The sequence below is a fragment of the Glycine soja genome, chromosome 11 (genome assembly GCF_004193775.1).
Source record: "Glycine soja cultivar W05 chromosome 11, ASM419377v2, whole genome shotgun sequence".
In the NCBI taxonomy this organism is placed as follows: Eukaryota; Viridiplantae; Streptophyta; class Magnoliopsida; order Fabales; family Fabaceae; genus Glycine; species Glycine soja.
Window position 1 is genome coordinate 50,828,221 of NC_041012.1, and position 25,595 is coordinate 50,853,815.

Genomic DNA, 25,595 nt, shown 5'->3' on the forward strand with positions numbered 1-25,595 from the left:
TTAAAAAAAAATTTAGGGATCAAATTAGAGAATATAAAAGTTTAAAGAATAAAAATAAGATTTGATGAAAATATAGTAATCAAAAATATATTTTTGTCCTATTTTTAATATAATGCATTGCACATGCCGTAATGATGCTTCCTTTTTGTTTTTCCAAACTATGTTTATAGCGATCAGTTAGTTTTTTATACTAATTATTTTCATGCAATGCACGTCCAACGGTCCAAGCTTTAATTAGTCACGTTTCAAGCAGTAATTTTTGCATTCCTATATTTTAAATCTGTTCAGAGAATAATTTTTTAACTGCCAGAAAGTAAATAACTTATAAGTATCAATGAAAAAATATATATATAGTTTTTCTCGTAAAGATTCATTAAAATCTTTTACACGTGATATCCGTTTTGATCCAATTTTGACGTAGAAAACCATACTGCACGTGAGAAAGTTTTTTTTTTTTTTTTTTATAGATTCTGTAAGAAAAAAAAAATGTAAAAACACCAAAGAATGTGAAATTACATTCATGTTTTTCTTTTAAGAAATTCAGTTCATAATTTTTGAGTGAGAGTATGTAGACTTCAATACATTTTTTCCCTTTAACTTACTGTTTTTTTTTCATTTTTAAGAGTGAACATATTTTATATAAAATACTTTAAAGACGAAAAATAAAATAAACATATTTTACAAGAATAAAAATAATTTATTTTACAGAAATAAAAAAAATCTAAATTATAAAAATAAAAATATATTTAAGTCAGGTAAATATTATCATATTATGATTTTGGAGAGGAAATATTACATAAAATTTCACATCATAGATCACATACTCAAGGGTTTTCAAAGCTAGTAACTTTCTGTGCAGCTTTTAAGGGGCCAAGTTTTCTGTAATACAAAAATTGGTGTTATTATTGACCATGCAAATTGGTCTTAGTCACTGTTAAGGATATTAAAGGGTTGAAAATTTCTTACTTCAAAAACATCTTTTCCCGGGAATTATGATTTTGTTATATATCACATACAAAATCCATAATAGATTCTCCATAATAGATTCTGTTGTAGTGTAAAGATGCAAACAAATTACACAATAAAACATATTTTTGTTTTGAACTTGGTATGCGAAAACACATTTATGCTATTTTTGTACACACCCCATGTACTACAACATAATTACATTTGTTGTGTAGATTGTTCGCACCTCATCTTTATCCAACATAATCTGTTTGATATTTTTTGAGGAAAAAATTGATTGTAAAATTAAGTTGCCTTTTTTATTTAAATTAACTATAATACAAATTATATTAATGATGGTACACATTACCTTTTTAATAGTAATCAAATTAATTGTTACATATATAATCTTTTTATTTAAATTTAAATTAACAATGACATAAATTATTATATAATCAAAATAATATCATGAATTTATTTGAGTGTGATTAATAAAGATAATTCTTATAATAATTAATTTGATTAACTTAAAAAGGTAAGTTGCATTTGTAATTAATAAAATAAATCATCAAAACAAAAAAAAATTACAACACAAATTTCGTTGTGTTTTTTTTTAAAAAAAAAATACATAATGAAAATATAATTTCGTTGTGTCCTCAACAAAAATTATAACAAAATTGTATTTCTGTTGTATATATATATATATTTAAAATATAAAATGAAAATATAATTTTATTGTGTATTTCAACAAAAATTGTAAAAAAATGATGTTTTCTTATGTATTTAATAAGAGGCGAGGAAAAGGAGGACACAAGTAAACGAAATGAAAAAAAAAAAAAAGGAAATGAAATGTTTGAACAGAGGGAGGAAATAATATTTTTTAGGAATTTTAAAAGTTTTACAGGTGTCAAGAAAAATTATGATAAGATCAATAATAATACTGTACAAAAAAGTATTATAAATTGCCCATTTCATAATGTGTTTGGGATGTACTGAATACATAATGGGATGTGTTAAATAATTAACGAGGTTTGACTAGAGTTAAGAATATTAGGAAAAAATCACAAAGTTATGATCGGATCCCTGACCCAAGAATATTTTTATCTATATGATCTCATCATTATTCATGTGCTACTTTATATTCAAGACTCGGATGTCGTTTAAAAAATGATATGGTGCTGGCCTACTAATCATTATCATCATCTTACTTATTTGAAAATAAATTGTTTTTTTACAGAGATTTGAAAAGTAATTATTGGTTTATTTAAGGAAGGGATTGCATTGCAGGCAGATCATTAATTACAGACTTGGGAAAAAATAATTTGTGGCCTGAGCAGTTTGTTTATATTTAAGGACTTTACATGCACCCTTTAGTTAGTATATTTAGGTCATCTCTATTTCACTGATTTTTTCTCTCTCACTTTTTGAAATTCTTAAATAGATGTCACCAATACATATTGTTCATATTTACTTTTTATAATTTAAGTAACTCATATCTCTAACTGCAATAACTTAAAAAATTGTAAGCTGAATTGTAAATTTTGCTTCTTTTAATTTTGGATTTAAAAAATACATAATTTTTGTTTGATTATTTTACATACCTTTATTTTTTTACATTATAATCAACTAAATTATTAAATAATAATTTTTACTTCATCCACGATTCTGGTACATCATTAGTCAACTATAAAAATTACGGTACCTTGGTCTAGACCATAAAATATATGTAAAATTAAAAATTAAATTGAAATTACGTAATATATATATATATATATATATATATATATATATATATATTAAAGGATGTGAAAATTATAATTAAACCAGTTTTATTTTATTAAATATATCTCACAGATAACTTTATTTCATTATATAAACACTTGCTGCCTTGAAGAATGCTTAATAAACACTAATTCTAGTGGAAAAGTCTAATTAAGCATGGTGCCCCTTAATAAGCAAATGCAAAATAAGCACCACTTATAAAGGTGTCTTTAGTAAGTGTTTAAGAAAGAACATAATGAATTATAACATATGACAAATAATGTAATGTACAATACAATTGAAAAAATAAAATATTTTTTTTATAATAGATTGATGTATAAAATGAGTGAAATAACAAGCCCGAGATGAACAAGAAAAGAAAAAAAAAAAAGAGATACTAGTGTTTTTTTTTGTATAGACATTTTTTTTATTAAAGATAATTCTGTTTAAATTGAATATAATTATTATTTAAAATAAAAAAAATTATTTTAAATATTGAATGTAATTATATATTTAAAATTTAAATTTAAGATATCTAATTAAATTAAAATGATTATGTGTTAATTAATTTACAAGATTTAGACACTAGTGTCCTTATAAAAAGAGAGATGGAGAGAGCGAGAGTAGAAAGAAATAAAAGAACTTAAAAAGAAAAGGTGGGTAGGAAAGATACAAAGATGACAAAGAGCTTTGCCTATGCGAAACGTGGGAGTTGAAATGTTTCGGCTATTGCAACATGATTGATTGATCTTCATCTCTCACTCAACACCAATTTCAAAAATACACCTAAGTGGGCCCCTTCCAAGCCCACCAAGAATCACACGTGGGACCCAGAATATGCCCTCCATGTATTATGCAAGCCACATTCACCGTCCGATCACGCCACCCTCTTTCAGCCGTCTGATAATAAAACCATGTGGGCCCCACCCTATTTCACTATCCTTCAGCCCAGCTCCACCCTCTTTGACTATCACTGCGCACACCGCACAGATACGAACGAGCGAGAAAGTGAGGAACCCAACCACACGCTCTCTCCTTTTTCTCAGCAGCTTTGGACTTTGAGTTTGCGTTTTTCGAGGACGACACTATGTAAAGTGTTTTGGGGTTGCTCGCCTTACACTCTCGCTCTCCGCTGCGACGTCGTTTTACCACCAAACGACCGCACCGACACTCCTTGCTTCTTCTCCAAGCTAGACGACCTTCCGTTTCTCTGCATTTTTCACGCGCCGATTCTCTGGTAAGCATTCCGAGCTTCTAATTGGAGTTTCGCTATTTTTATTTTTATTTAATTATTCCAATCTTATGAACGCACGTGCATTACCAAGGGTTTTGAGTAATTTTCAGCAATCGTGCGGTCCTGGCGAGATAATGTTGCGTGGAAAAGAAAGTGAAAGTGTTTTTTTTTTTTTTCAAATAAAGTTGTTGCGTTGCGCTTTTTGTTTTTGTTTCCTTTTCGTGGTGGTGACTAATTTACCAAACTCCAAACGAGGCCCTATTATTTCAAATTCAAGTGAAAATGCTGTTGAATGAATCGGCTTGGAATAATAATGGAATATTGGACCGTTCCGTTTAATTTGGGCAAAAAGATTTTGATACTGGTCGTTGTTTGTTTCATGATGCCTTATCTTTTTGTTTTTGAAAATGGGATCGCATGGACCACTTAATCTTGTTTTTAGCTTCCGCTTTTTTGATTTCGGTTTTGCCCCTGCACTAGTGTGTTTGATTTTAAAATTTAATTTTAAATTTTGCATTAACTCATGAACCAACGTATTTAGTTTTCGTATATTATTGAATCTGTTGTACAACTTCCCTAATTTTTCTCGTCTTGGGCAGTTGAGCTATTTGTACTTTAAGTCATGATCACATTGAATTATATTGCTATCAAATTGATTAGGAAGAGTTGAAAGCTAGAAGGCTCCTTATAGCTACAATCTTTACCATTACTTTCTATCTGAAGTCTGAATTGGGTGGCCAGTAAAAGGAGGAGGAGAAATTGTAAGGGACCTTTTTCCTAAAGCCCTATCGTGCTTTTTTCCATAGAAAGATTTTCAGTCATATCAGTTCTTAGTTGTTACCATTGTATTGACTTTTTCATTTGAATTACCTGATTGGATTTTCACATTTGTTCTTGCTTCCTATTAAATTGTAGTAATGGCAGGTTTAGTTTTTGCTAGCTTTGTCTTTAATGTAGTTTGGTAGTTGGTACTGTAAATTTAACTCTCTGCTATTGTGATTTTGCTTATTCATTTTGCATTTGGTTCCCAGGGTTATGAAAATGAGGAAATGAAAATAATGTGGTCGTAGAAGACACCCTTGATAATTGATATTGATATATTTGCTTATTCTTAATTATTCTCAACAGTCATTTTTCTTTTATTTAGTATAAAATCTTTGTTTTTGGAAGTTTGATTTGTGAATGTAATCCAGTTGTGCAGCTGAAAAACAAGCAGTAGTATTTTCCCAACTGCACTCTCTTTGGACAACAAAAAGGTTGTACATTGTTTTCAAAGCCGCAGCCGAGATGGTTTATTCAGCTGATGCCAGGTGAGAGTGAGATTCTGGAAACCATCCATCAGAATGAACAGAAAAATTAATGACAGGTTGAAACCGGAGAAAGCTTCTTTGTCATACGCTGACTTTCATCATGAAATTACCAAAAATGAGGAAGACAACTCTTTAAAACCTTACCGAAATAAGCAAAAGCAAGCAACTTATCGAAGGGCAAGTGAGGAAGATGAGCTGGTTAAGTATATGTCGAATCTACCAGGTTACTTGGAGAAGGGAGAAAAAATTCCCGATAAAGCTTTGAATGTTGGGGTGCTTGATTGGGCCACTCTACAACAATGGCAGTACAGCCATAAACATTTGCCCTTAAGTAGCCGGAGCTCGACATCTACTGGTAATACATCATCTTCTGTTTCAGCAGAGGAATTATCTGGTAATTCTAGCAAAGGTCCTGTTTGTTCTCCTTCACGTCAAAGAATATTTCGTCCGTCGCTGAAATCTCACTTCATGGCATCTCCAATGCAAGACTACTCTGCATCTGTCAAATCCTCTGGAGGGAGTTTTGGAAATTGTCAGAATCTTAGAGGTGGGTGCAGTAATATTGACACACACGGCAAATATTCTCAAGTTGGTGATCATCTTTCCCAAAACCATCCTGCTAGTATACCAAAAGGATGTGACAGGAGACAACTGAATCCACATATTAGTAAAGAAAGTGATATCTTGCCAAATGGGGGAATGTATGAGGCAGCATCACATACTACGACTGAAATGAGCTCTCAAGATGATAGACCAGAAAAGAAAGTGGAGAATTTCAGACAACCAAACATTGATGCTGATGAGCAAGTTATGCTTGGGAAAAGCAAACCTATTGTTCTTATTTTGCCTAGAGACATTCCCCAGAATAATCATTGTGAAGTTCCTGATATGCAAACATCCTTGGGTCAAAAGCTAGGAAGTCCCACTGGAACAAGATTTTCAGAAAAACCTAAGGAACCTCCCTGTAGATATCCAAATTCCAATATTTCCAAAACATGTCCTCTGCCAGATGAAATTAGAGGAATCCGTTATCAGCCGGAAAGGTCAGGATCTAGTTCCACAGATCCAGAAGGTATTAAAATTCCTGCTTCTACTTTATCAGCACCTGTACCAGTCAGAACAGGGATAATAAGTCCATGCAGATCTAGAAAGGCTGAGGAAAAGAAACACAACATTGGTGCATCTTCATCTGCAAATGGGTCTCTCAAGGGATTAGATCAGAAAGTAACAACTGAGAAACCAAGAAGTTCTTCACCTTTTCGGCGATTTAGCTTCAGCATTGGCTTTACAGGTAAAGGTTCTGGCTGTAAAGAGGTTGCACATGTGCCACATCAGAGCTCCATAGCAGCACTTAAATCTAGTTCAGAAAATGTGAGAGGTTATGCTAGCTCAAAAATTTCAGGCAATGATAAACCTGGTAATGCTGTCAAAAGCAGGTCTAGTAGCCCTTTAAGGAGACTACTGGATCCCCTGCTGAAACCAAAGACATCAGACCATCGCTCGGTGGAGTCATCTCAAAAAGATTCAGTGGTAATAAAGAAGAATTGTAGGTCAGCTAATGGGGGATTTGCTATGGAGAAAGAACTGGACAGGGACCAGAGTGTTGGTTGTAAAAATACAACAATTAATACAGTTGATTTATCAAAGAACAAGAAGTATGTGCCGTCAACGTTTCAAGCTCTTCTAAGAATTGCTGTGAAGAATGGTCAGCCCCTTTTCACATTTGCTGTTGACAATAATAGCAACATTCTTGTGGCCACAGTGAAGAACTTGGCTGTCTCAAAGGAAGACGAATGCAATCGTATCTATACATTTTTCACCTTTAGGGAGGGAAAAAAGAAGAACGGAAGTTGGATGAATCAAGCAAGCAAAACCCAAGGTCCCGATTATATTCATCATGCTGTTGCCCAAATGAAGGTTTCTGATTCACACCATTATGATTCAACTAGCCAGAATTGTGTGGACTCCTCTACATCAAAAGAGTTTGTTTTGTTTTCTGTAAAGTTAAAGCAGGGAGATGCTCAGGTCACTGATTACAAACCAAATGATGAGCTTGCTGCTATTGTTGTCAAATCAGCTAAGGCTGTCAATTTTATCAATTATGCACATCAGAGCAGTTGCCAGAATGACAGTCAAGATCTACATGTAACAGTTGTGCTCCCAACTGGGGTTCACAGTTTTCCAAGTAACGGAGGACCTTCATCACTGATTGAGCGCTGGAGAACAGGTGGATCATGCGACTGTGGTGGTTGGGATATGGCTTGTAAACTTAAGATTCTTGCAAATGAAAGTCAAGCATGTAGAAAATCAAGAATATCAAAAGCTTGTTTCCCACATCCATTTGAGCTTTTCCTCCAGGTACTGTGTTGATTAATCTAAGTTGGTTATTTTTCTAAGCTTTTGTTGATTAATCATGTTTGTTAGCCTGTGGATAATTAATTAGAAATGTTTTTTCAATAACTATCATTGTTAACTACAGGTGAATGACCAAGGCCTAGAGAACCAGCCTGCTTTCAGTTTTTCCCCCTTTAAGCCTGGGGTATATTCGGTAGCTTTTGATTCCTCATTCTCACTTTTGCAAGCATTCTCCATCTGCATAGCGTTAGTTGATGGCTTGATCTCATATGAACTTTCTGGATCAAGAAACTACATCGAAGGAAAAAATTCGAGAGAAACTATGTTGGTGCAAACAGATGAACTAAAGGCTTTTGGCAAATTAGAGGACATTCCTGCAAGTTATGTTGCTTATCCTCCCCTCTCTCCAGTTGGTAGGGTCTAAAATTAACATGAAGTCATGCCTGATGTCTTTTGCCATTAAATGCACAATGTGGGTAACCAGCGAAGATGTTACTATGTGTTACTCATATCTGCTGCATAGTGATCAAAGTCAGGTTCATTGACTCAATCATAAATCATCATTTTGAAACATGAATCAATTGAAGTGTGAATAGTACGAGTAAATTGTATTTTAGCTTCTGGTAGTTTATGCATATTCATTATCTCTATTACTTTGCTGACCGCTGAATAAATCATGTATTTAGAGGCTTACCGTTGATGGTTAAATGACCACACTCGATATGCCATTTCAAGTAATATTCTGTGCAACTAAACCATAATAGGATCAACTAAGGCTGAAGGAGGCTAAAAAATTTGGTAAGAGTTCTCGTGGGGATTGTTATCCCCGCCATTCTTAATCTCACTTTCAATTTGCTTCTTGTACGAACGGTTTAGGAGGTAATTCTGACTTTTTAACTTGATTTTAATGTTAATGATTTTGATTAATGTGGAACTTGTTCGTGAGTTCAAACATGACGGTTTATGTTCGGTTTCTTTGAATTTCTGCTTCTACTAAAATTGAATTTGGTGGGGAAAACAGAACTTTGAAGTTCAATTTTTTGTTGAGGATCAATCTGAGTTTCAGATTTTCAACTTTATATAGTTTAATATTCATAGATAAAGACGTTGGCTAATCTTGGACACACAAAGCGCGCAGGATGAGTAGTGCCCTTACAATGAAACAAGCTTAGGGTAACCAGACAAAGAAGTGGGCAATTCAATTCATGCTAATAGTAAGTAGGCTGATTGGTATCTAATGTTTCCATATACACACTGCAATTGTGACTGCTTGCTGCTACTCCTTTCCTTTCTTTTTTAAGAACCTTTCTGACGACATGTATGGATCTGGCGTGTGAACCACTCTTCCACTTCACGTCTTAAGAAAGTAATTACATTAAAAAGGTGAAAATGTACTCATGGGTGCATCAGGCAAATTCACTGGGCCTAACTTCACCAATATAAGCCCATACCTTTACTAATTTAACAGTTCTTAAACTTGATACTATATATAAATATTAATCAATAGTTTTGATTGTAATTTAAAAATAAATTTTAACTAAGTAAAATAATTTTAAGATAGTTATTTTAAAAGTCAATTTATTATACATGATGAAATATGATGGATAACTGTGTAAAAAAATTTAAACTGTTAATACATAATCCTTTTTCTCTTTAAAAATAAATATGATATTTATTATAACTATTTTATTATTATTATGAGATACTTTATTTTTTAATTATATTTATAATTATTTTTTTATAAAAATATTCTATTCTGTTTGTTTTAGATTATGATAGTACTTTTTCTTCATCTCTTATTCTCATTAAAATCAATTTCTGTAATTTAAAAAGTAGATATTTAGATGAGAGATTTGAAATAAAATATTATATAGTTCGTCGCTAATTATAGTTTTTTTTTCAAAAGGTTTATTTATTTCCTTTTTATAAAAATTCTTTTCTAATTTTGAAATGTTTTAATTATTTTTTAATATATTTTTATTTAGTTGAAAATATCTTATAATTAAAGAGTAAGAGGGATGAATAAGTTAAAGATTTTGGTAAAGTTTCGGGTAGTTAACACCTGGGCTCCTTCCTTAGTTTATGAAATTTGTTTTCTGAAACCTAGCCAGGCAGCCTCCCTTCCTCCCTCGATATCGGGTGCCGCTATTTGCTTCTCGTCTGAACCATCCAACCATTCAACGGCCCTGTGTTTGTTAATTGAGATTTGAGATTCAACGCTCTAACATTGTACGTTTCTCTTTCTCACACTTTAGATTTCCTTTTTGGTTCTGTCAGTTGTATGTATAATAAAGGATTTTGCTTTCTGGCCATTTTATATATATACATATACATACTTGAGAGCGCTCATTATATTAGAAATTTGGGAAAATTTGTGTTTTGATTGGTGGAATCTCGCCTTCAAGCGAGAAGCATGAGAGATACAGAGAATAAGTGTTAGGTGAAATGGTGAATTACTGCTATGACTCGTTTGCTTCTCAATCATTTTGTTCCAACTGCTATCTTTGGAGGCTATTAAGAAATTCTATGTTTAGTTGTTCTATGTTCTCTTTTTAGCCTAAGTTGTAAAAATAAGCTTTACTCAGCGTTTGGTTGATCCAGTTTCATACACGTTTAATTCCCAACTTAGTTGTATTTTAGCGTACAAGGATCACCTGTGTGTTCTTTTGGAATTTAACGTTTAATTATTCTGTGGAAGATGATACTTTGATTACAACATCAATAACCTCATCGCATCCCATATCCCTAAGCAATAATTAGTTAGACAACATAATTAAGAAGATAAATAGATAATATGTTTGATATTACACACACACAGTTGTTTACTAACTTACTACTGCTAACTTAAAACCAATAATTTTTTTTTTCTATCAAACTTCAATCATATATTTGAGTGAATCATAAGGCATGGCATTTTCTAATTTTTTTAGGGGACTTTCAGGGTACAATGGCTTCCTCGCCTTCTGCCCTTGATAAAGAACAGGTAGGTGTTCTTTTCTCTTGCTCATATTTTGGAAAAACAGATTTGGTGGTTGATGTTGTTAATTTGACACCCCAATGTGATTTCCAGTTTAAACTTTCTTTTTTGGGTGTTTTTTTTATTATTTAGTTTTTCTTGTTTTTGGATGTGTTTCAATAATTTGTGTGGTAATGGAGCAGATATTTGGAATGGCTGAAAAGGAGATGGAGTATCGAGTTGAATTATTCAACAAGTAGGTTTCCTTGCTCTTGCTTGCCTTGATATTTGATAGTGTTTGCCATTACCAAGTATAATGTAGAATAATGACTGCATTTTGTTTGAGAAGTGGCACAATAATTCATTTGGCTAACATTTTGTTGCTTTTACCATTCAGGATGACCCAGACCTGTTTTAAAAAGTGTGTTGACAATAGGTAGGGAAACTCAAACTCTTATCTAATTACGTAAACTGCTTAAGAAAGTGTCATGTTTGATGCCCTTCAAATGTCAATTTGGAGATTAGTTTCTGATTTCTCAAAGAGAGTTGTCTGCTGTTGCATTGTTTTGATTATGGCTCTATATGAATGTAATAATAATATCTGTTTATCACTTTTTGCTCTCAGGTACAAGGAGTCCGAGCTAAATATGGGTGAAAATAGTTGCATTGATCGCTGTGTTTCAAAATACTGGCATGTAAGATTTTCTTTAGTTTACTTTTGGATGTATCACTGAATCTTTCTGGGTTGTCTATAGGTTATTCTTTTTTCTCATCAAATTCAATATTATGCTTTATGATAGTTTCTGAGATAGGAAGAAATCTTAGTGGGGTTTAGTACCTGGTTAAATGTGTGCTCTCTTATAAAATTCCTGCTTTAGACTTGATAATTTCATGCAAGGCAAGGCAAATTAAGTTATATGTGGATCATGGAAATTCTGACTTAATTATGGTTTTTGCTTCTGAAATCATGGGAAACTGCAAATGTTGACTATAGTGATTGTCTTGTTGTCTAAGCAGTTTTCTTTTTTTGACTAGGTGACTAATCTAATTGGCCAGCTGCTTGGTTCTGGAAGGCCTCCTATGTAATCCAATACTGTTATGTCTCCTTTCGCGGTTAGCAACATGTTAGCTACATCTACGATATTAATAGTTGCTTCCCCAAGGAAGCGTAAATTTAATACTTTGGAACGTCTTTATTTTTGTCCATGACTATTTTGAGTGCAACCTGTTTTTGTTAAGAAAGGAATTGATGATGAGCTTTTGAGGTAGCCAAAGGTGAACAATACAAGTAGTTTTAGTTAATTAAGTTTATTCTTCTTTTTCAGAGGAGTTCATGTTGTAATCAGAGGAGTTTATCTTATAGTGACAAATCTATGTCTTACTCCATTTTAAGGAACAAAAGGAACAAAACATGACTTTTTGGCTCTACCCCTACTTTATCATCTTGCAACCGCATTGCTCTTTATCCCCTTGCGACATTATGTAGTTAGAAACTTGGAATTTTTCCTTTTCGTTTACAAACGATGTATTTGCTTAGAATTTTTTCCCCACTCGACTATCACCAAATATCTACCAAAAATTAATATATTAGTGCCTAATTGTTTACAAAAAAAAAAAAAAAAAACTCAGTCGCTAGGGTTCTGAATCAAGTCTCTTGAGACATTTGTTGAAAGGTATTAATGTTAAAGCAGTGTTAAATATTAAAAAGTATTTAGTGTTTTTTTTTCAATATATAACTAGCACAAACTCTCCTGATTTGCTTAATAATTGTATTATTACTGTGTGGAAAACAAATTTGTAACGAAGTTAAGGTCGATAAGGTATGCTACAATACCCTCTTTATTTTCATTACTCCCGTAACTTCGTTACAATATCACATCCATAAATGATTAATATTTTTAGAAAAAAAACTTTTATTTTCAATGTCACATAGTGTTTGGATTATGGGATACTAACTTAATTGGAATTGCAGATACTATGATGGTGTAGCTTGCCTTTTTGACTTAAAAAAAATGTAATCGTATTAGGTTTTTGAAATAATTGCCACCAAATTAGTTGGACAAAAAGATAAAAAAAACGTCATTATACTCATCGTTACTAAAAATTAAAATATGATAAAAAATAAATCACAAGAATCTAATATAGTTATAGATTTAATTTGATACATTTTTGTTTAAGAATTTAATTTGATACTTAGAACTAGTATCATGATGTCTTTAATTTTTTGGCTGAATAAAAAATGATGTTTGCAATTTTTGAAATACTAATTTAGTGACTAAAATTGTCGAGGAAATAATGTAATATAACATATATCTCTAAAAAAATCAACTTGTAACTTCTTTCATATAATTTTTATTTCATGTTTTTTTTTCTTATATGACAGAATCTTCAAAATATTCAGGTGCCCAAAACAAAAAAATATCTACACGAGTGCTGCAATACTTTCATAAATATATGCACACTGATGTAGTTGATTTAAAAGCAAGGAGAAGCAAGGAGAAACGACTAAGAGAAGACAAAAGAAACTATGAAATTCCCCAAGTCTTGCAATGATGGATAAGTAAGTTTGAAGCTACTTATACTTTTTCATGTCTAGTGAAAGGCATTGATATAATTCTCTTCATTTGAAACATGTTGCTGATATGCTCTTTCTTTTTTCTTTATAAAGTGCTTCTGATATGCTGTGGATTTGTGCAAGTGAACAATTTAATGATCCTGATAAGTCTGACATCTTCTAATAATGATTAAAATGTGATATTGGTCTTATTAAATATTTTTTACTTCAAAATATTTTTCAATGAAGACCATGTTGATGTAGGAATCACCATATACAAACTTCCTAAAAACGAAGGGAGTTCTACATCTTTTTTCAGCACTAGTGATTGTTCCACGCAATCTTTCATTTTCACGTTATTCCATGTAATTAATTATATTTGTTGCATGGTTAGGTTACAAACAAAAGCTTGATTCTATATTTCATTTCATTTCACTATATGAGACTGAGAGTAGAGTTAGATTTTTCTGTACATATTATGATGCAGAGGTAGATTTTTCAACCAAATACCCCAAGCACAATCAAGCAGGGAGAATTGTCTAGTCTTTCAGAAGAATTTTTCAAGCGATTTAACAACCTAGGGGTAGCTTATCTCACTTTAATGTAATCAGCAAACACCACTGAAACCTAGGCCTAATATGAAGCTATAATTATGGTGTCTGCCATGTGCACTCATGAGCTCCTTAGAAACTCCCAAGGTCCTGATCCCGTTCCAATTCTGCATCAACACAGTCCATTTATTAGTTCCATTGACTTAAAGAGAATGCATTGAATCAATGTTCTAAATGTGACAAGTGTCTTGATAGTGATCAATTCAATTAGGTGGAAAATATTAGAAATAATAACCCTTAAAAATCAGTATTACCTCAAGAAGCCAGCAAATGCCCTAAGACCCATATAGATGGTCAAAGCAACCCAAATTCCAATGAAACCACCAGCGGATGACAAAATAAGCAGAGAAATGATGCTAAGAATTGCCACCACAACCTGAGAGTTACCATAATAAAGTAGTCCTAAATATTTAAGGCAGAAGGCTGAATATGCCATTTATCATAATACCATAAAATGGAAGAAAATACTCACCATGGAGAAGGCTGAATATGCAAAATCAGATGCCCCAAAGTTGACACCATCAAATACAAATGCTAAAGAATTCAGGGGTTGAGTGACTGCAATAAACTGGTAAAAAAGGATGAACATGAATGTAACTATGTAAGTCACCCTGCTATGGGGGTTGGAAAGATAGAATACCAATATCCTTTCCAATTTGAAAATGGATAATTACCGGGATCCCAATTTGAATGAGGTGGAGGACATTAGCATCTTGTGTAAATATTTTAGCACCAAAGTGCAATCCTGTTCCAAGAATGAATGCAAGTGCCAATCCTAGAACCAAACCCATCTGCAGTATAATAAATAGTGTCACATATACAGAATCTATGTCTGAGAAAAGATGGTATCTCATTCAACATTCTAAAGCACCTGTAGAACTCGGGATGCAGTTGCTGTGGCCCTGTTGAAGTCCTTATTAGCAAATGCACCTGCAAGAATTGCCTGAAACTGACATGTTACTTTGGAAGCTATAAACTAATAGAAGCAAAACAACTAGGAAAGAAAAACATTGCCTTTTACTTCTGTTTCAGGATGGCAAATGACATTATAATCAAATCAGATAACGTAAATGTGTAGTTATTCCACACTAAAGATTCAACTGGCCATTGAAAACGAGAGAACTATGGCTTCTATAGTTCATTTCATACCCAGCCAAGTATTTTTACAGGAAAGTGTGCATTGGAAAATGAAAATGAATTCAAAGAATCAATCATGTTATCCAACACCTTTTCAGTTTTTTCATACAAGAAAAAACTATTCAAGTGGAGGTCATTGCTATTTTATCCGTTGTTTTGGTATGAAACCATCATGAAGTAACATAGCAAGGCATTTATTGGACAAAGTAATATCTAACCTGCCCAGCAACAGCCAGACCATCCGCAAGAAGAGACACTGCCAACCAAACCTGCAGACATACTTGAAATGCGGCCATAGATGTTGGTCCCTGCCGTGCAGCTAATGATGCAGCCAGCGTCACACAGAATGTTACAGCGATGACTCTCATTAATAATAGAAAACCTGGATGACAACAACAATATAGGAAAGGACAAAGATGGTGTCAAGTCTCAATACTAAAGTGTTAGTAAACCTATACAGAAAAAAAATAAAGCATAAGATTAGAAGTATCAATTTGAACGGAAAAAGATAGAAAACAACATAGAAATTTCCATAAGAAAATTTTGATTCTGAAAAGTTTATGATTAAATAACATGAAATAAGGTATTGTTTATATAATATTGCTAGGAGAGGAAATAGCAAATACATCTTCAGTAAATAATTTTGATTATGGTTACAAGGATGAAATCTTAATACAAGAAAGTAACATAATCTTGTGGTGCGCCAGAGTTTAGGTAGGGGCAGGGGTGCCATCGTTGGTTGGGGATGTCTGCCCCTACTTTGTCACCTTTGCGCACCCTTTTCAAAAAAAGGTAACACAGCTACTTTGCCCTGCCCAGTTCTTTTTTTTTTTTTTTTGTAGATCATTTGGTCTAAGCAAAATAAACCCTTACCATTTTTAAGAAATCGGTCTAATTGCAGATGATTTATGCTTGGAGGTATAAGGTCAACTTGTTCCAACAACCTCCACAAGAGAATAACTGAAATTAGGTACCTACACAGTTGATTTGAAAATAAGGGATAATTAGGGTCAAAAGAAGCAAAAGGAAAATTAAGATACCATGGAAAAGATAGTTGTGCATAAATGTACTTTGCAGAACATACTGAGATATAACATGGGCGATGGCTGCACCACTGACACCCAAGCGGAATACAAACATGAATAAAGGATCTAGTGCTATGTTGGTTACATCTCCTGCCACTAGATACATCAAAGAAAGAGTAGTTAGAATCAGATAATAGCAGGATATTGTGACATTTGATCAAAGACAATTTAAGTTTGTCAAGGCATACCAGTGGCATATAAAGGAGTTTTAGTGTCTTTAAATCCTCGGAAGACTCCCTGCATTGCTAATGAGAGAAGAACAGCAGGAGCACCAAGGGACCTCAATTTCAGATACTGCTTTGCAGGATGTAGCATAGGAGAGTCCTGGATAAATAATTCATATTATTTGGCAATCACCCCATGCTAGTATAAGGTCCAATCACTAAAGGAAAAAATTAAAATAAATGCCAACGTGCTATCATCCGAAAAGTTGCATTCCATAATATTATGCAGAAGTACTTACAGAAGTTACTCCCATGAAGTTCAATAAAGGTTTTGCTGCAGATATAAGAAATATTGCCTGGATGAGTCCAAGGATGCCACCTATAAATATTGCTGATGAAGCTGAAGGGATATGCCTTCTCTTACGTTCCTCCTTAGCTATATTAAAGCTTTCGCCAACAAAATCTGAATTGTGAACATTTCCACCTGTAACTGACCAAGTTAATGGAATGGTCTAAATTGGCAACGTACAAAACCTTTTATTGATTTTTCTATAGGACAACAAGACATCACTCTATAGTGGAAGCCAATAAAACATGGCTGAAACCAAACCTATTACCTAAGAATGGGAGAATGGTACCTTTCTGTGGTAATAACTCTTTGGTTTCAGTATCCGTAGGTTGACCTGCTTCCAAGCATCTACCCTCCTCTGTCTGAGGGTTTGCTCCACTAAGGGTATCTTCCTCAGCCACAAAAGAAGTTGTGACACTGACAAGTGGGAATATTGCGATCCTTGATACTTGATTGAAGAGAGCTATGGAAACTCCTACAGCAGCAAGCTCTACTGGACCTGCATGGACCAGTAATATTTAACACTTGATGCATTCAAATACATACAAATATAGTCTTGATCATTGGGATTTTTTTCACTCACATCCTGACTTAGTTCCTGTTGTTCTCTGTCATAATATAAAGTATAAACTCAGCTCATTTATATAATTTGGTTGATATGCACTAAGTGAAGCATCACAGACCCATAGATACCAAAAAGTTCTAGTTCTACTGATTTAAACAGTCATGCCCAGTTGCCCACCAATGGTTTCAGATGAGAAATGTGTGAAATAAGCTCAAAGTTAATAAATGAATAACAGAACATACCTATTTGGCCAATAAATGCTGTGTCAACTAGTGAAGCAATAGGATCAGCTGTCAAAGCCATTGCTGCAGGCAATGCAATTGACAAAATTTCCCGACCAAGACTGTCTGCTTTAAAAACTAGTCTGTAGTGGGAAGAAAATCAAGAGTTAAATCTAGGTACTACATCAGAATAACGTGATCAATAACTGCTGGAAGAAAATAAAAATTGAACTCAAAATAAACAAGGTAAAACCTCCCAAAGCTACACACATGCGTTCATCATAATAGCTCCACCTCTTAGGTTTCTAGTCAGGTGGGAGGGAGTTTTTTTAATCCATAGGAATTGAAGACAAATACTAGGCATTTACAACAACTAACGCATTCAGCTAAACTAACTCAGCTAGACTCTGTTGGTGTGGGAGCGAAATTGGAATCATCAACCAAGCCGTGAAATTAAAATCATCAAAAATACGTATAACAGATGAAAATTTTCAGGAAAAAAAAAAAAAGATGTAAACTACCCAGTTTCTGTTTAATGAACGACACTACTCGTTCAGCCTTTCAAGTTAGAACTTGCATTTTTTCAGAAAGATATGTACTACAGAAATGCTATAACATGATATATATTATATATACCTGGCATCCTGAAAGAAAGTGCAAATTGGTATTCTCCTCCAATCACCAAATGAATGAATACTCTCTTTCTCAGCCATATCTGAGACGCCAAATTCACTGTTGTGTTGTTTGAGAAACCAAACGAACAAAGGCAACTTATTGAGGCTAGTGATACATAACTGAAGTGATACTGAAGGAGCTCCAATATCTTGCATGAATTAAACTTTTAACTTGAGCATTAACACTTAAAGACATCATAATTTCGGCTCCAATGTATTGAGACTGCATAATATCTCGTTATTTATGTGGTTAAATACAGACCAACCAACCAATCAAGTCAAATCATAATGGAATACCATTATCATCATGGAATAGGGATAGACTCCACAGTGATGAAAAAGTTGGTAAAGGAGATGCCCTTTTATATTCTTCCCCTCTTGGCATAGAATAGTCCTTCTCACTATGTATGAGCAAAACCACTGACTATAATAATAAAGAATGAAAAAAAGTACTTAATTAAAACACACAAAAAGGGTTTACCCACATGAGAATCACTGTAAACTGTAAAGTGAGTTTCCCTTAAAAAAACAGGAGATGTTTTTCCAAATCCGGTTGCTTAATAGTAGTTAGTAACATTCAAACTTGGACATTTGGGCTCTGAAAGAAAGCCAAACCAACCAATCACTAGTAAGACAAATAAACTGCAACTCAGATTTCCCTGCTACCCAAAAATGTGATTCACCTGAAATTCAAGGTTTGAAACTCCGCACTTAGGCTTTTAATACTAGCTTTGAAATAAAAACACCCTTTAACTTGGGGGAGAACAAACAACAACCATAGCATGTTCAATTGTCCATATATATCACATAAAATATGCATGCGACTGAAAGAATGATAATGGAACACTGAGAACAGGACAAGAGAAGTTTGAGGTAACAAGCAATAATATATGGTGGTGGAAAAAAAGTTGAACACAGACATCATGCGGGCCCAGCTAGCCAGGTTCAACTTTCAGCTTCTTTGGGACACTTAAAAGAAGTAGAAGGAGCTTCATTGATCTTAGTAGCTCTTGTGTACCATGAATTGTTAAAACATGTGGCAGTACTATAATCCATAGAAGCGGTCCATACACGTCAAAAGTCTCTCAGTGTCTGCCACGTTAAAACATGTGGCACGCTTACCAACGATTGCCACGTGTCTGCCACATTCTGCTTTGGAATGTCCTCCAATCCAACATGATAAAAGAAGAGAAATGTTAGAAAAACATTACAACTATTTTAAACACACGTTTTCTATTAGTAAAAATTTATTAAAAATTATAATTTTTACAAACTTATTTTATAACTTCTTTTATAATTTTATACATTTTAATTTCAATAAATTTTAATTAATGAGAGAAAACATGTTAAAATGATTGTGTTGACACTTTTCATAAAAGAAAGGAAAAATCTGTACCAAAAAAAAGAAGAAAGGAAAAAATTAAAAATGCTTTTCCATGTAAAGTTAGACTAATTCGTTACGTCACTTGCTGATATGAATATGATAGGTGAGAATGAGAATTTTGGAACCTCCCGGCCTAGGTCATAACCTGCATTATTATGATTTATGAAGCTTCAATGATACAAACACCTTACATTTTTTTATATATATATATTTACATAAATGCATTGAATTTAGAATCTAATTTAAATAGAAATGTTTTCACTTTCATTTGAGCTCTATTTTTTATTTAGTAAAATAATAATAAAAATAGTCTAATGATAAATACATTGAAAAAAAACTGTATTGTATCATACTGTTAAAAAATGTTTTATTATTGAATGAAATTTTACATAAATTCTAATTAATAGAGATTATTTTGTAAAATTTATATTTAAAATAAAAAATGTCAAAAAGCATATGTGAAAAATTTTCTAATTTTTATTTAGTTTAATAGTATGTTGATTTAATGACACGAGGACGTGTAGCAGTACTAGTTACGTTTCTATTAAAGTCATATAATATTATCAAAAGACCTACGAAAAAAGGCTTTATGGATTGAATGCAATCTGGGCCTTCCATAATTCTATTTATGTTTCGCTGATTTAACTAATTTAATTTGTTTTATAAATTTCATCAATGTCAACTACTATTCTTCCTTTTAGTCTTTTATGAAGTTTGAGTCTTTTCCTGGGCTGTTTGAAACATTCAAACATTTAACAGCCACAGAAAACAGTTCTCGAGCTCGAATAATCTCAAATTAAAATATTTATATTTTATATTGTTTTTTATTATTCTATCTCATCAATCATCATATCACATATTTCTCTTTTTATCAATTTTTTTAAATATATAAAATTATAAATACAATTTGCCTTTTAAATAAAGTGGGAATTGACAACAGAAGAACCCCGCAGGCCAAAAATACCGCGTGGTCCATTGAAACTTCGAAAGGAGAAATTCCCCTGCACTTTCCTTTCACTTTAATTGGCATGGTTTTTAATAATGAATAGTATAAAAATAATTATTTACAAATTTAATATTCAAACTTATATAATAAAATGTTTTTTTTTTACATCTGAGGTACTGATAATTGTTTTTCATAAATAAATTTTATAATTAAGTCACATAGAAATTATTTGATTTTTTCATCTTTTATTATTATTTTTTTGTATTAAACATTAGGATTTTGATATCATCTGAATTTTTATCTAGTAGTTGTTTAAACTGGTAAATTTATAGCATTTTGGTGGTGTATTTTTTTAAAAAAAAAACATAAAAGAATGTATGGAAGAGAGTTGAAGATTTGGAGAGTCTCCTTCAACGCACCACACTTATTTAGCATGACGCGGTAGCTCAGCGTGCAATCCTCGCTTAATGGGAAGAAGCCACATGGGGAAGCCAAATGTCACATGAAGACGCATTTAGCATGTGACTACTTACCTTGCTTAATGTACATCTTTGCTTAGCGCGCAAAATGTAAAAAAACATAACTATGCTGCATTTTAAGTGAGGAAAAAGAGCGATAATGGATTCATTCAATTTTTTCCACAAAACCAGAGTTAGGGCATGTTTTTGTGGAAGGAGAATCACTCATTTGGAACCTTTCTTTCATTTCCTCTCCATTCTCCTCTATTCTCTTCCACCATCTTCATTCCATTTTGTAATGGTAAGTCTTCCATGACAATAAGAGACTAAATCATCAATTGTTAGGAGCTTAACAATCAAACACTATTATATATAGTGATTTTTACTTTCTATTTAATGTTATTTCAGTTTCATTGTCTCTTTTGCTTATTTTCATGTTTATGGCTTGATCATCCATGCTCATGTTATGTTTTAGGGTTTAGGTATTGGAAAATGTTTATCTCTTAAGAACTGAAAAAGAACATTTAAATAATTCATCTATAGGAATAGAATGTGTTATTTATCATGTTTTATGCATATATATATATATATATATATATATATATATATATATATATATATATAATGCAATTTACCTAATTTATCTCTTAAGAGATTAAGGGAGAAATTAAGTAGATTAAATTTTTTCGTGTGAGGCATCATGACTATGGTATACAAATAGATATAGGTGATAATTGAAATAATATTGAACTGAGAAAAATCATTAACATTGCATCAAGAGTAATTTTGGTAGGCTAAGTGTCAACATGCTCGTAATTTTACATCATGACTACTGCTCCAAGTATTTGTTTTTTTCGTCCTTGCACATTCTAGCTTATTAGTTTAAATTTATGTCAATTTACCTTTAATGTTACATGTTACAAACATTTGAATAAATTCATTAATTACTTAAGAATTGGATATACACAAGCTATGAGTACAATCAAAGTGCTTATGAACTTAACACTCGGACTTTCATTTTAATTACTTAAAAACTTATATTTTTTATTTATATATATATATATATATAAACATAATTATTTTTTAAAAAAATGCATTTTTTTTCAATCAGAGCTCTCTAAATATGTATTTCTATTTTTTATATTAGTTTTTTTATCTTAAATCTTAACTATTAAAATCATTAAATTGATTTCTTTTGAATTTTCAAAAGAAACAATAACTGAGATAAAGTAAACCATTAAATTAGTCTCTAAATTATAACCGTTAATCATATAAGTTTGCTACTAACGGCTTTCAAACTTGTATGTATCTCGTGTTTAATGGTTACAGTAAAAGTGAATTTTAGCTGAATTTTATTTATAATATCATGAACTTGAATCTTGACGAAGATAGATTTTTTAATCAGCACAGTTTTGAAGGTTATGGGGTATAATAATAAACTTTTTATTTAAACAGATATGTAAGAAGTGCAGTGCGAATAAAAGTGATCAAGTGGTATTTCTTATGTAACCAAAAAAGTGGTATTTCTTATCCCAAAGACACAAACTCAAATCCAATCACTCATTCATATAATAGTTTCATAATCAGCATAAACTGCATAATGCTTTGGTGAGTAATACTCCACCATGGACCAACCCTAGTCACTAGTCAGCTTCAATCTTTGTTTCGGTCGGATTTAAAAACACCGTATTATCACTTTTCCGTCAACAATTGGATTCCGAAAACATCCAAGAAACTGTAGGCGGTACATCCCAGTCCTGCTTTTTTTTCTCTCAGTGGTGTAATTTACTTTTAAATTATAAAAAATTATTAACATAATCATAGAGTGAGTATTTTTGCACATGTTATATGAGTATGACTTTTTTGTGATTTTTATTTTTTTAGTTTTGGAGAATCACAAATATTTCTATCAGTTAACAAACTGTCAAAAATAAAATAAAAATCACATTCATAAAATATGATTGCATACATGTTAATTTGATGATTTTAAAAAAAAAACTACACTAATTTAGTAAAAAAAAAAAAAGCCGTCACAATTACCACACTAGTTCCGTGACAAAATGATTGTGGTAATTCATATATAAATCAATACAACCCAATGCAAATGGTAAAACAGAATGGAAAAAGGAAAAACTAACTATTTTTTTTTTAAAAGCAAATCATGAATAGAAATAAGTCAAATAACCAGCTTTTTTTAGTTTGGTAAAATATTAAAATTAAACGCAATTTTATAAACCGGTCTATTTTTTTTGGTACATAAAAACCGGTCTAAGTTAGAATATTGAACAACCAAAATGTTTGTGAAATGCAGATAGAATTACTTGGATACTTTTGGTATTCATAGCATGTGGTTGATACATAGTAGAGTGGCTACCATCTCGTCACGCAAAAGACTTACTTGATTGATGTGATTGTCCCTCAATCTTCCATTTCTATGATAGATAATAAGGCCATAGTAAGATTAGATCAGGGACCAACCACATCTTACTACTAGTAAGACTTGTCCGGTTCTTGATAGATTTCGATCGGTGTTGAACTTTGGAGCCAAAGTAAGGATTAACACAAAAAATACAACAATGACAGATAAAAATATGGTGAAAGACACATGTTTACATACAACAAAAATACAAATACAGAAATACTTATTATTAGCATGATAATCAATTTAATAAATTCAGTGATTAATTAGTATGATAATGAATTTTACAAATTCAGTGAAGGTAGTTTTCACAAAAAGTGCTCATAAAAAAAGTTTTCCCAAAAAGTATAATGCATTTCCAACCATCCACATTAAAAAAAAAAGTGATTGGTCAATCAATTAATATTGGCAACCTTTTGGTTTCCGACGCTTTTATACTAAATAATAATACATATTTTGTGCTAAAAGGATAACAAAAAAGCTGTTTATGTGACACTAGCATTTTTAAATAAAATATAACTCATCATGAGATTAAAATGTAGCATGTTTTAATTTTAATTATACTAAATAGTATGAAATAATTAAAAATAGAGTAAAATATAATTATTTTGTTCTACTTACGTTCTAAACATAATCGTGGATAATATCTAGAGAAGAATTTGGAATGCAAATTCATTTTGTTTAACTCGAAATATCCAAAAATATTTTTAGTTGCATGATTATTTTAAAGAAGAGATGCAAAGGTATGACAAATACAGAAAGAAAATGCAAAGGCATGACAATAAAGTATGAAGATCTCTGCTATGTTGTATCCCTTCGTTAGTTGTACAGTTAAATAATCTGAATAATTTTCATTATTGTTATGGTCATACCGTTATGGTTATACATTATTGTTATGTAGTTGTTGCTCTTGTTCGTAAACACATCATGGTCATCATTATTACTACTCTCTATTATTATTATTTCTTAAATATTACTAATTCCTTATTACCAAAATTATTGACTAATTTAGGGAGTCAATAAAATAGAAAAACTTTGTTGAGAGAGATGAGTAAATGATAAAATAAGAAGTGGTATTTGTCGTTTAAATTTAAAGTTCAATATTAAAAATTACAAACTAAAAAATTGTTTTAATTTTAAAAAAATTCAAATCTTAAAATTGAAAACCACACTAAATTAAGCAAGAGTTTTTTTTTGTTTAATGCATATTTTTTTTTTAAAAAAAAAGCATAACATAAATTTAAGAAATAAATTTTGATTTTACTAAATTATTGGGAGAGAAAAAACTTAATCTACGTATTTGCTTTATATCCATGTATCAATTAGTACCATCATATCTTTTTTCTTCTTATGGTGTATTTGACTAGAATTTTAAAAGACTATTTTGATATAATTTTTTTTACAGATCTTAAAGATTTTGTAAGAATGTAATAATTATTGAGATTTTTTTAAAAGACTTTTGTGATTGAGATTTTATAGTTTAGATTTTAATGGATTCATAAGATTTGAAAGAATATTATAAATTTTTAAGAATCTCATGAATTTTTAAAAAACATTCAAAATTATTAATAAAAACTCATGAATTTTTCTCGTCTAACACTTTAAATATTCCTAAACCATTTATATAACAAATCAATTTCCTTAAGCATGCTTTCAAACACAATGGACTCATTCTCTTTCAACCATCAATCATGTTAATCATATAAAAACTTTATACCACAATGTTTGCCCGTAGCATGAATAATTGCAATCATTCTCACAATAACAATCTCACAAAATAAAAAATATATTAAACGATTGTTTCAAACCTTATTTATAGATGTACAAAAAAATGCTTCTATAAAAAAATCATTTTATATATTTATTGACTTATAGATGAATCAACCTCTCGTGTTCATTAAAAATAAACATGTAATTAAGATGTTCCAAATTCAAAGAATTGTAAAAATCTCTTATATTACTCGTTTCAAGACATGTTGTCCATAGGTAGAAAGAGTAAAAAAAAAAAAATATGAATGTCCACTCTTTTCAACAAAGAGTTAAAAGAGATTATGTATGATAAAAAAAAAAACATGTCAATTGTCAGGAAAAGAAAAAAAAAATCTCATAAAATTTTAAAAATTTGGGTAAGATTGTTTGATATGTACTTTTTACTAAAGAATCTCATTAAATCAATTAAAATTCATCCAAAAAAATAATCCATCGAAATATTTAATAATGTTAAGTTGTAAAAATTTTAAACCTTTAGTAATATTTTTTTCCTAACACTTATTAAAATTGTTGTTAAAAACTTTTGATAAAACTTAAAAAATATTATCAAATATGAATAAATATTACTAATATATTTTTGTAATATTTTATCAAATATTATGTATAATGTATGTTACTAAAAATCACATGTATTGTCGTGATTAAATACTGAAAGATTTTATTGAATTCTTTAAAAAAATTATAAATTTTAATTAAA

At 31.3% G+C, this 25,595-nt stretch overlaps 3 protein-coding genes across 7 annotated transcripts; 2 read left to right on the forward strand and 1 right to left on the reverse strand.

The window, feature by feature from the left end:
- Positions 1-3,662: 3,662 nt before the first annotated feature.
- On the forward strand, positions 3,663-8,343 carry LOC114373482. Of its 3 annotated transcripts, none has more exons than XM_028330946.1 (4): positions 3,663-3,943; positions 4,540-4,701; positions 5,134-7,608; positions 7,730-8,343. In XM_028330946.1, the coding sequence occupies exons 3-4, from the start codon at positions 5,284-5,286 to the stop codon at positions 8,027-8,029; spliced, it is 2,625 nt and encodes an 874-aa protein (XP_028186747.1). In that variant the 5' UTR covers positions 3,663-3,943; positions 4,540-4,701; positions 5,134-5,283; the 3' UTR covers positions 8,030-8,343. The 3 variants fall into 3 exon arrangements, with proteins under 3 accessions (XP_028186747.1, XP_028186748.1, XP_028186746.1); XM_028330947.1 differs by having other exon boundaries at positions 4,601-4,701; XM_028330945.1 differs by lacking the exon at positions 4,540-4,701.
- Positions 8,344-9,645: 1,302 nt separating this feature from the next.
- LOC114374531 (mitochondrial import inner membrane translocase subunit TIM10-like) lies at positions 9,646-11,989 on the forward strand. 2 transcript variants are annotated; one of them, XM_028332188.1, is made up of 6 exons: positions 9,646-9,834; positions 10,536-10,588; positions 10,765-10,817; positions 10,959-10,997; positions 11,187-11,256; positions 11,597-11,989. In XM_028332188.1, the coding sequence occupies exons 2-6, from the start codon at positions 10,553-10,555 to the stop codon at positions 11,645-11,647; spliced, it is 249 nt and encodes an 82-aa protein (XP_028187989.1). In that variant the 5' UTR covers positions 9,646-9,834; positions 10,536-10,552; the 3' UTR covers positions 11,648-11,989. The 2 variants fall into 2 exon arrangements, with proteins under 2 accessions (XP_028187989.1, XP_028187988.1); XM_028332187.1 differs by having other exon boundaries at positions 9,647-9,834; positions 10,547-10,588.
- Positions 11,990-13,510: 1,521 nt separating this feature from the next.
- Positions 13,511-18,871, reverse strand: LOC114376496 (protein DETOXIFICATION 42-like). 2 transcript variants are annotated; one of them, XM_028334646.1, is made up of 13 exons: positions 17,884-18,871; positions 17,269-17,390; positions 16,751-16,960; positions 16,412-16,602; positions 16,137-16,272; positions 15,948-16,044; positions 15,737-15,837; positions 15,082-15,245; positions 14,598-14,669; positions 14,401-14,517; positions 14,199-14,294; positions 13,981-14,102; positions 13,511-13,833 (listed from the first exon to the last, which is right to left on the reverse strand). In XM_028334646.1, the coding sequence occupies exons 1-13, from the start codon at positions 18,075-18,077 to the stop codon at positions 13,788-13,790; spliced, it is 1,668 nt and encodes a 555-aa protein (XP_028190447.1). In that variant the 5' UTR covers positions 18,078-18,871; the 3' UTR covers positions 13,511-13,787. The 2 variants fall into 2 exon arrangements, with proteins under 2 accessions (XP_028190447.1, XP_028190448.1); XM_028334647.1 differs by having other exon boundaries at positions 16,412-16,596; positions 17,884-18,868.
- Between the last annotated feature and the right edge of the window lie 6,724 nt (positions 18,872-25,595).